The sequence below is a fragment of the Medicago truncatula genome, chromosome 5 (assembly GCF_003473485.1).
Source record: "Medicago truncatula cultivar Jemalong A17 chromosome 5, MtrunA17r5.0-ANR, whole genome shotgun sequence".
NCBI classification, from domain to species: Eukaryota; Viridiplantae; Streptophyta; class Magnoliopsida; order Fabales; family Fabaceae; genus Medicago; species Medicago truncatula.
The window spans coordinates 9770884-9782396 of record NC_053046.1 but is presented as its reverse complement, the minus strand read 5'-3'; the positions used below and the strand labels follow the sequence as shown (position 1 = coordinate 9782396).

The following is an 11513-nucleotide window of genomic DNA, read 5'->3' as shown; positions in this document are numbered from 1 at the left end:
TTGCAAAATTCCGAGGCATGAGCATTCCTGTCACTTTGATTTTATTATATTATTTGTAGACACTTTGTCGTTGTTAGCTATTAACTTGGATGTTATGAGTTTGTTCAGATTCATCATTTATCTTTTTAGTGATGTTAAGTATATAGTTATTTTTTATATACTCGATCAATTAAATGAATGAATTCTTTTTATCACATTTTGTAGTAAGTATCTTGTAGAAAGAAAATATTAGAGCTAGTATTTTTTGGACTTGTTTGTATTAATTTACTTGAATTTAACTACTTATACAAGTAGGCGTGGCGTTGTTTGGAAGAGCTTAAAAAATTCGTTTATGACATGTTTATAAGCTTATTTATACTTATTTAGGTAAACTCTTCATAAAAATTTATGAAAACAGTTTACGTGAAAATAACATGACTTTCAATTGTTTTTTTTTTTATTATTCTAAAAACAGCTTTCACATAAACACTTATATTATAAGTGTTAAATTAAATTATTTATCCAAACATGGCCTTGTGAACACAGTTAACCACCACACGTCACTTTTGCAAGTTTCAGTTTGAATCAACCGCCATTATTAGTGAAGCTTCCAAAACGTCGACGTTTCAATCAGAAACCCTAGAATTCCGCATCTTCATCGCGATCGTAGCAGCGAAGCGTGATGGCGACGGTAAGACCTTTACCGGAATCTGTTCGTAGCTCAATTCGTTCTGCATTTTCGTTGTTCGACTTCACAAGAATCGTTGAGGAACTTGTTTACAATAGCCTCGATGCTCGCGCTACAAAGGTATCTCCATTGTTTTCAATGTTTTGGTAATCGTAGCAAGTTATAGAGTGAGAAATGAAAATTGCCATTAACTTTGTGTTGTTTTTGTTTTAGGTTTCAGTGTTTGTTGATATTGGAAGCTGCTACTTGAAAGTAGTTGATGACGGTAAATTTTTCATTTTTAGAGAAATGTATATTTATCATTGTAGCTCTCACACCGGATACCGGACATGACACTGACACTGACACCGGTAATTATGTTAGAAAATATAGTAGTTGAATGCAACCACTTGTTAAACACGCCTTCAATCTGAAGTATAGGTGCTACATAGATATTTATGTTTGCATGGTCAAGATTTGTAACTAAGTTTTGGTTTTTGACTATCTTTATGGTTTCAATGGATGGATTTCTAGGAGGTGGGATTACTCGAGATGGACTGGAATTGGTGGGAGAAAGATATGGTGTGTACTCCTTCAATTTTGGTTCTTTATCTTCTGTGTTGTTGACTTGTTGCTGGTTGATTCATGTGAATATGCGATCATTTTGATGTGTCTGCATGTTCCTTCTCTTGTTAGTTGTTTCTGAATGCAACAGTCTCTGGAAAAATTAGTTTTTTTATTTTTGCAACTAAAACAATTGCCTGGTTGAAGATATGTGGTGATTGAAGGGCAATCAAAAGACACTTACGTTATTTTTTAAGATTTTCTTACTAACAGGACAGAGTAACTAGATAAAGTTCTCTTTATGTGGCGAGCCACATGAATAATCGCGTGTTTGAATACTTTAATTTCCACGGTGAAGACAGACATTGGTCATGAAGCTACACTTACCAGAGAGTGTTGGCTTTCCATGTGGGGGATGGCTTGCTACTGTGTTATGAAGCTACACATATCGCGTGCTCAACTTTCTTTAGCGGTTATATGCGATATGATTTAATATTCAATTGCTTTAACTGATTTTTTCTAATTGTCATATATGCTGCTGTCCAACCTGTCCTTCATGGTCAGTGTTATATGTGTATTAATAGAATTTTCTGTTCCTAAACTCTAAATATTAGTTAGTAAAGGTAACTGGGTGGATACGGTTTGTTGCTATGTGTAAAGCTTGACATCTAAAATGCAACAACGAGTGGGTTTCTATTAGGTGTTTATATTTCATGAATTAAGTTTCCATTGATCATGGTGTATGCATATTTGTCAAGCAGCTACATCGAAATTTCTTAATTTGGCGGACCTGAATGCTACCAGTGAAAACTTCGGTTTTCGTGGTGAAGCTTTAGCTTCCATTTCTGAAGTCTCTTTGTTGGAAATAGTGACAAGAGCTTATGGACGGCCAAATGGATATAGGAAAGTATTGAAGGTAGGGATGATTTCTAATGTTTATTAGTCGACTAATCGTAATATTGCTGCTATTGATGCAAAGTTTGATATTTTATTTTATTGACTGCAGGGTTGCAAGTGTATATATCTTGGTATTGATGATGATAGAAAGGAAGTAGGCACAACAGGTGATAATTTTGACTAATCTGACAGTTGCATAGTTCTTGTTTCATTGTTTCACTAAGGATGACAGCAATTAATGCACAGATGCCATTCATTTTTCCTAAACTTACATGCTGTTGCATGAGATTTAGGTAGTATTTGGTAGATTGATTAGAATATGGCGTAGTATAACATATGGAGTCTGTTATATATTTGATGCATCTTAAAAGGGGAATAGAATAGAGTATAATGTAAGGAAAGTGGTGCGTTTTGGTTCCACTGAAAAGGTGGAATGAAAGAGTTCTGTTTTGTTCGCATACCAAACACTACTTTAGAGTTATGGAAAACCTACAAAATCATTAACTTTCGACTTTCAATTTGAGCTAATTAGGGTATCAAGATAGTTATGCTGTGTTTTGTGGCTCTTTCATTTAGGGAATAATTATTATATGCTTTTGGTCTTTTGACTTATACTTTTTTGGTAGTTCTTTTGACTTTCACTTTATTGATTGCTAGATTAGCTAATTTTTAATTTGTCTTCCTCCTGCACTTGATAATCAATCTTCAATTTGACTTTCAGTATATTATTTTCTCTCATAATCTCTCTTCCACACCGGGCAATCCGCAATACATGTTCCATATTCATTGCATTTATGTGACTAGAAAATCCTGTCTTGATGATGACTACTTTTATCTGGTTTACTTAATACAATTAATGCCTTTCAGTCATTGTCTCTGAAATATTCTACAACCAACCAGTTCGGAGGAAACAAATCCAATCCAGGTTGCTTTTCTCTTGACCACCGTACAAGTGATATGTTTTCTGAAGTCATAGTTATTTTGTATGGAAACTATGTCTCCTTTACAAAAATTTGGGATTGACTGATGAATTCCGTCTCTGAATTGGAAGCCCCAATAAGGTACTTCAATCAATCAAGAAATGTGTGATGCGGCTTGCACTCGTGTGCCCAAATATCTCCTTCAAAGTTGTTGATATTGAAAGGTATCTTCTCTGCAAAACTTCAGGTTGCATCTTTCTTTTGTTGTTTTGTAACACTTTCTATACCCTACATGTAGAGAATATGAACTTTTCTGCTCACATTCTGCTGCTTCTCCACTGTCACTTGTAACCACTGGCTTTGGGGTGGAGGTCACAAACTCTCTCCATGAATTAGAAGTTGAAAACGATATCATAAAGCTTACTGGATACATATCAGGTCCTTGCAATACCCTGGATATGAAGGTGATTCATATTTCTAATGCAAAAAGTCAATCACCTATCTCATCTCATCGTAACTTCTGGGTTGGTTCTTCTGTCTCAACCCCTAACTTTTGGTGTGTTTCTATATTTGCTTTGCAGGCCTTACAGTATCTCTGTATCCATGTGATAATATATGAATATATATTTTAATTGTAATAATAGTACAAAATGGATTTGTTGAGTCTTGAAAAAGAATCAAATGACATAAACATTTGTTCCTTAACTTTAACGTGGTTAGATATCAACTCCCAGTTCGTTTGCAAGGGACCTGTTCATAAGCTTTTAAGTCAATTAGCTATTAGATTTGAGCATCGTAACTCGTGGAGTGCTGATAATGAAAGCCAAAACAAAAAGAGAGGCAGATTTCAACCATGCCCGGCATATATCTTGAATTTAAGGTGCCCCCGCTCTTTATATGTTTTGAGCTTTGAGCCGTCAAAAACTTATGTTGAATTCAAGGTAGTCTCCTGGTTTTTCTCTTAACGACTCCTATATTATCTTATTAGTAATTTTGATTTTGTGCTGTATAATTGTTTTCTTAATGTCCATAAACGATTTTTGTATGGTACACGACTGGTTATGAGAACATAGAAGGGAAGCACACAAGATTTAAACATAATTATAAGTTCCAAGGGTAACTTTGAGTCCTTCTCTAGATTCAATTTAGAGACATGGACTCATGGAGCCAAGTCATGTCAAACATGATTTCATTCTAAGAAGAAATAGAAGCATAAAACAAAGTATACGGAATACAAATTTAGCAGGAGAGACACAAATTCTTGCAGAGGTAAAATATGGAGAGCATACAATAATACTTTGGATCCATCGTACAAAGTGATGGGGAAATAGAGGAAATGTCAACCATAGGAACCAAGCAAATAAAAAAGGGAATGCTTTGGGTGTGATCTATACCACACATACTTAAAGGAAAATTTACCACACAGTTATAAGGCCTATAATGTCTTATGGAATTAAAAGTTGAGCAGTAGAGAGTAAAAAAAGAGAGAAGAAAACTTAGCATCTCAAATATGAGAATATTACATGGACGAGTGGTCGCACAAAACAAAATAGAATTAGAAATATGATTAGAGAGAAGATTGGGTAGCTCCCATTGTAGAAAAGATGATAGAATCTCGTCTTAGCTGGTTTAAGCATGTGTGAAGTAATGTTGGTAAGAGGGTTGAAAAGATAGAAGATAGTTCAATAGTTAGAAGTAGAGGGAGATCAAAGAAGACTAAGTCAAACCATTAAGAGATTATTAGAGATATATAGTCTATCTTTGGACCAAATCACCAAATACATGACAAGATTTTATGGCGTCAATTAATCCATGTAGACGGACGACCTCATTTAGTGGGAAAATGTTTGGGTCTTGGTGTTCTAGTTTAGTTTCTAGCTTATATAATACTTCATGTAATCTGGGTGGTGTATATAAACTCCAACAAGGAACGGTTAGTAGAGATTTGAAGCTTCTTACACATGTTATAGTTTCAGTATGAATTATTTTATCACAGCCCTGCATCCTACACAAATTTGATTGTTTGCTTTTTCCCCAACTTCCAAGGATTGGGCTCCAATACTAAACTTCATTGAAAAGGTCATCAAACAGTTCTGGGAGGGAAGCATAGCTTGTGGTATACCCTCTCACTGCATCTTATTAATAATATATATAAATATAAAGAATTACTGGTTTTTATGCTTTTATTAATCTCTGAGATGCTTTCAGGAGATTCCTCCAACAAAGCCTCTTATATGGTTCAAGAAGATCAACGTGAGAAAGTAGATGCCACCATTTCAGCAGAAGCAGGTAAAATTTCTAATTTGGTGATCAAGTAATATCCTTCCATTACTCTGATTAAGTCTGATAAATTCTGATCATGTAACATACTTATTGTTGGAAAATATTACTAGAATAGCAATTGTATAAATACTACGTAGGCTACAGTAGATCATGTTAGTTTGGTTTCTCTTTTAACATTTGAAGATTGTTGTTAAATATCTTTCATGCAGATATATCAAAGTTTGGAAGCCAAAATCGTAAGGATTGTTTAGACCTCTTCTTTTCCACTTCAGACAAGCTAAATGAAGATGACAATCATCAGTGCTACAGGGAGGATGTGATAACCTCTATTGATTACTTATATCGAGGGACCAAGATCTTGAAAGAGAAACAAAAAAAGGGAGGCCATCTTTGTCAGACCGGTTATTCTGGCAATTTACTGGATGTTTCTTATGCCAAAAGCATGTCCACCATTATGAAAAAGAGTAACAGTTTTTTGACGTATGATAACAATGATTTATGGCAAGGAGTTCACTTTTTGGATGGTATGTGTCCTGCTGCCGAAAGTTTCTATGATAATATTCCTTCTTATGCAAGAAGTTCTTCACGTGGAAGAAAATTAAATGAAGAAGATGCTGGCATGATCTGTGAATCATTTGAAGGTTATGAATGCCATGGGTTCGGTTATGATGAAGAGATTGGTTGGAATTTTCAAAAGCCTTTTCTAAAGAGCTGCTCTACACAAAAAGATAGTATCCTGAACGAGAAGACTTTGCTTGTAAATGATGAACTTCAACTCCAAACCGATAGCTTTTGGAGTAAGCAAAACCTAGGGGAGGATTTTTGCAGTGGTAGTAAGGATTTATACACCCGTCCCTGTGTAGAAGTTGCAAAAAAATTAAAGATGTCTGAAGATTCTGATTTTCTTGTAAAAGCATGGCCTGAAGAAAATTGTCTCCCTCTAGATTCATGGTATTCAGCAACACAAATAGGTAACTCTGGTTCTGATGATCGGTTATCAAACTCTGAATGGCATCATGTCTACCAAGAATCCTCATCTCGAGCTACTGCATTGAGTGTTTATCATACCAATGATATTAATGATCTTGCAGGATCATCTAGATGCAATAAAAGGATTCCTCGTACACCAATTTTCGATGACAAAGAAAATGGGAACATTTTCAGCTACGATCTTGGAGGAGCATCCAGATGCAGTACAAGGATTACACATATTTTTGACGATGAAGAAAATGGGTACAACTTCAGTTATGACATGTCAAGGAATGCTAACCAGGATCCCTGCACCTCAAGTTTTGCAAATAGTGGATTTAGTTTTGATGGTGCTGTTGATTGTAAAGAAATATTCAACAGATTGGTTGACTGGCCTGATTTCCATGATACACATTTCACAAAAAGGTCGGATATTTTAATTGAGGAGCCAGACTGCCTATTACCTGAGTCATGTGTTATAAAATGTAACAGACCCAACATTATAAAAGGCGATAGGGATCTTTTTAGGCACCCAACTTTGGAAAAGACTCGTGTAAGATCTAAAAGAAGCTTCTCAGCTCCTCCATTTCACAGAAGTAGAAGGAGGTTTTTCTCTTTAAATCAGCCTCCTCAAATGGTAGCTAAAAGACCTAGCGGTCTAGCATCCGACCCTGCTTCCAGTCTTCTAGGTTTTCATTTTTTTTCTTTGCATTTACACCTTTTGGTCCCTTTTTTTAATGTAACATCATATTCAATAAATGCTTTTGAATCTGCAGAAGCAAGTGATTTTAAATATTCTCAACATTCTCCTGACGCTCTTAGCCCCAACAATGAAGATCTATTGGATAATCTTAAGTATAGTATTATTATCTTATTGATCCTTTCTTAAGCTGATGAACTGTTAGGAATAATTTCTAACTGACCCTTTGTGGTTTTTTTTCCCTGATCGTAGAACTAATGTGAAACGGAGTTCAGAGGTTCTGGGGGCTACACAGGTTAATGACACTGCTGAGACTGAAGGGTTTGAAAGTTTCAATGTTCAACAGAATGATCCATTCAGGGGTGAGCTCAATGTGTTGGCAAAACTTTAGTCTCATAGGTCTTGTCCAACAATATTAGCTAACTTGAAATAGTTTTTGCACTGAACCATGTCGTATTAGATGTCTTATCTCTAGATGTGATCTTGAGCAACTATTTAATTCTAAAATAAGATGTTTCTTTACAATTAAGTTCTATATGCTTTGTAAAACTGGTTATTTCTCTTTGTTACAAAATCTGCCAAAAGTTCCTTGCATTTTCTATCATCTTCTGTGCTGAAGAAGTTCATGCTCAATCTAATTGGACTGTGATTTATTTTTTTCATGTTTATATGATCAATAAATGAACACTTAAAATGATTTGTCGTATCATTCACCTAATAGTTTGCTTTCAAACTATCATTTATTTCAGAATTGATATCTAAGGAAGTGCAAGATTCCGTAGATTATGGGACTAAATGGAGGAGCTGCGCACCTCAAACTCCAGTAATGTTGTCGGTCTTTTTTTGAGGAGATAATGTTGTCAATCTTTTAGGCACACATTATATTACATAGGAGACATCCATTTGTATGTAGGAGACTTTGATCTGACTAGGATTACAATCTTTGTGCAGAAGAATGATAAAATTGACATTCAAAGTCAAAATAATATACTTGATATCTCTTCTGGATTCTTGCATCTTGCTGGAGATTCACTGATCCCTGATACTATCAGCAAGAAATGCCTTGAGGATGCCAAAGTTCTTCATCAGGTGGATAAGAAATTCATTCCAATCATGGCTGGCAGAACCCTTGCTGTTATTGATCAGGTCTGTTGTTGAACATCATTGCATTTTGGTTGAATTTCTGTCCTAGTTAAAAATGCATAGGATTTAAGGATATTTACCATGACACATCATTACAAGGACATAACATAACAGATAGTTAGTCTTTTTGTTGCATCTGTCTAGTACAAATCAACATGCACAGTGACTCAAAGCACAGCCCACAATTTATTTTTTATCATGCTCTCCTTTCAAGCAGGCATAGTGTACTCTACTCCTGACACAAACCCACGACATCTTTCCTCAAACACCCCTTGCCTCTACCATACAGACACATTGGGTTGCATCTTCTTCCTCGCCTCCTGGACTTCCCAGCATGGCTTAGATCATTACTTTGAGAACCTTCAGAAACTCCTGCTAAGTGCTCACACACACACACACACACACATGTGTATTCTCCTGACCAGTGAGAACTGAGAATCCCCCTTCAGGGAAGTTGGATGTTTAATATTTTGATTGTACTTTTTTTCACAGCATGCTGGAGATGAAAGAATCAGACTGGAAGACTTGCGTCAAAAGGTAAACTGCTTGCGTTTAATATGGCATAAATATTATTTCTCCATTATGACTCACAAACTAGTTGAATATTTAGGTATTATCTGGAGAAGCAAAAGCAATAACCTATCTAGATGCTGAACAGGAGCTGGTATGCATCCCATCATATGTAGTTATGCATTACAGGATTTAATGTAAATGTCAAGTGTGAAATTTTTTTTTTGAGTCTTGGTTTTTTAAACTGTTGGAAAAATGTTTCATGCAGGTACTGCCAGAGATTGGTTATCAACTACTTCATAGTTACAGGGAACAGATTAAAGATTGGGGCTGGATATGTAACATTCATACTCAAAATTCTGAATCCTTTAGAAGGTATATCTCACAGGCTGTCTTACTCATACGGTGTTTGAAATACTCATAAGATAATTAATGTTTCAGTATTGAAGTCTGCAGAGTCTTTGATTATCTTGTAATGAATCAAGATTCTGTGATTTCCGTAACTTCACCATCCACGCATCACAAAATCTTATAAGATTCAACTTATGAAACTATATCTCAGGCTCAAATTAGATTATATAGAAAAACGGATGCCAAATTCATTCAATTTATTATTGTGGCTTCTTTGATTGTTTTGACTATCTTTGCAGGAATTTGGATCTTCTCAACAGACAACAAATGACAATTGCTCTTGTTGCGGTCAGCTCTCTATCTTTTTACGTTTGTTATCAACAGTTTTCTTTTAATTATATGTGTCATGCTTTTGCTTTTCATATTACTGATGTTAATTATTTACTTTTAGGTACCATGTATTTTAGGTGTCAATTTAAATGATGTTGATCTTTTAGAGTTTCTTCAGCAGGTTACAACCTTGATTAAAGCCTTTTTATTATCTTCAATTTATCATTGTTTAATAACTGGACATCTTTTGCATTTTAACTTTGAAATTATCTTTACCTTCAGCTAGCTGATACTGACGGATCATCAACAATGCCACCCTCCGTTGTACGACTCCTAAATTCGAAATCGTGCAGAGGTATATGCTTAATCTTACTAGCTACGACCACTTACGCTCAGTAGTTTAGAAAGCCTTGCTCTTATCATGCATACGAGGATCATTTTTTTGAATAACATGCACAAAAATTCCCATCTTTTGGTAATTTGTTTATCCACGTATTGCATTTTCCTTTAATTTTATAAATGCTTTTTTCTTAAGGTGCAATTATGTTTGGGGATTCATTGCTACCATCAGAATGCTCCCTTCTAGTTGAAGAGCTAAAGCATACATCCCTCTGTTTCCAGGTAAGATATATAAATGTTTTTCATGTTTGTGCATTTTGGAAGGGAAATTTCATGACGAACTGAGCGATTCACTGTGCAGTGTGCTCATGGGAGACCAACCACTGTTCCTCTAGTCAACTTGGAGGCACTGCGTAATCAAATAGACAAGCTTGGACTGATGAATAAGAGCTCAAGTAACAAGTGGCATGGATTACAAAGACATGAAGTGTCTATTGATCGTGCAGTACAGCGTTTAAGTTCTGCCAATAGTTGAGACTTCAGAAGAAACTAATGTTGTTACTTACTGCTAATAGTGGAGAGATCAGTTCGACATCAATAATGCTTCACTGCTAAATCATTCTTTTTGATCTGACTGTACATAAAAAATAATAAAACAACTGACAAACAATTGTTAACATGGATATTGATGTAATACCATTTGATCAAGTTTTGTAATAACAATGGATCGAATGCAGACACAAAATAAGTCAATAATCAATATGCAATTTTGTTTGGCCTTATTATCTGTGTAGTGTAGCACAAACACAAATGCGTAAACATCACTAATGTATAAAATTAGCTATAGACCTGTTCAACGTACAGGTTATTATTGCAGATGCATAACTGCATGCATATGGATTATACGTATACACAACTAAAAATGAGAGATCTCTCAAAAAAAAAAAAAAAAAACTAAAAATGAGAGGAAAAGTATTTGGATTTGGAGTTTCTTAAATTGAAAAGAAAAATGGAACAAACAATTGCGGTGTAATTGTAAATATAAAAAAGGGTTAATAGGCTTTTACCCCCTGTAATATAGGTCACTTTTGGTTTTGCCCCCTGTAAATTTTTTTTTTTGATTCGGTCCTTGTAAAATTTTTTTGTTTTGGAAAACCCCCCTAGACCAGCTGACTGTGCATTTTTGCTGATGTGGCATGTTGTGTCAGCCTTTTTGGATGACGTGGCGCGCTGACTGTATAATTATTATTTTTTTAATTTTTTTATGGGGTACACGTGGCATTAATGATTATTTTTAAAAAAAATTAAAAAAATTCTTAAAAAATTAAAAAAAAAACGAAAAAATATTATAAAAAAATGAAATAAATTTTAGAAAAATAAAAATATTAATAAAAATGAAAAAAAACGAAAATAATTATGGAAAAATTAATAAAAATCTGCTAAATGAAAAAATCTAGAAAATTTCGTAAAAAAAATTCTGGAATAATTTAAAAAATCTGGTAAAATGAAAAAAATATAGAAAATTTAATAAAATAAAATCTGGAAAAATTAATATATTTCAAAAAATTCATATTTCCATATTATTTTCAATAGAGGAAAAATTTAAAAAATTCATATTTTTTTTTTCGAAATTAAGAAGTTTTATTTTATAAAAAAATAAAAAATTCAGCAACTTAAAATATTTCAAAATTTATGAATCTAATAAGAATAGAATTAAAAATGAAAGTTCAAATTTTTCTTTCGAAATTAAAAACTTTGTTTTTTTATTTTTTATACAGAAAATCAAAATATTGGAAAGTATATTCATAATTAAAAAAACATAACATTAGATCATGAAGAATAGAATTTCGATATATATTAA

The 11513-nt window shown here is 34.0% G+C and overlaps 1 protein-coding gene across 3 annotated transcripts; it reads left to right on the top strand.

Moving 5' to 3' along the window:
* Positions 1-509: 509 nt before the first annotated feature.
* On the top strand, positions 510-10437 carry LOC11424785 (DNA mismatch repair protein MLH3). Of its 3 annotated transcripts, none has more exons than XM_039834416.1 (25): positions 510-787; positions 881-932; positions 1181-1228; positions 1972-2126; positions 2217-2274; positions 2975-3032; positions 3159-3251; positions 3326-3491; positions 3609-3624; positions 3748-3968; positions 5074-5143; positions 5239-5316; positions 5520-6968; positions 7056-7134; positions 7232-7341; positions 7729-7802; positions 7931-8125; positions 8615-8659; positions 8733-8786; positions 8901-9007; positions 9283-9331; positions 9435-9494; positions 9596-9668; positions 9849-9934; positions 10014-10437. In XM_039834416.1, exons 1-25 carry the CDS (start codon positions 662-664, stop codon positions 10185-10187), a joined length of 3696 nt encoding a protein of 1231 aa, XP_039690350.1. In that variant the 5' UTR covers positions 510-661; the 3' UTR covers positions 10188-10437. The 3 variants fall into 3 exon arrangements, with proteins under 3 accessions (XP_039690350.1, XP_024640987.1, XP_003612368.2); XM_024785219.2 differs by having other exon boundaries at positions 5236-5316; positions 7934-8125; XM_003612320.4 differs by having other exon boundaries at positions 5236-5316.
* Positions 10438-11513: the final 1076 nt, after the last annotated feature.

Excerpts from the sequence above, each read along its gene's own strand:
- LOC11424785 (XM_003612320.4), top strand. The coding sequence starts at position 662 with ATGGCGACGGTAAGACCTTTACCGGAATCTGTTCGTAGCTCAATTCGT. Across the intron at positions 933-1,180 it reads CTTGAAAGTAGTTGATGACG|GAGGTGGGATTACTCGAGAT; the intron begins GTAAATTTTTCA and ends ATGGATTTCTAG. Across the intron at positions 9,495-9,595 it reads TTTTAGAGTTTCTTCAGCAG|CTAGCTGATACTGACGGATC; the intron begins GTTACAACCTTG and ends CTTTACCTTCAG.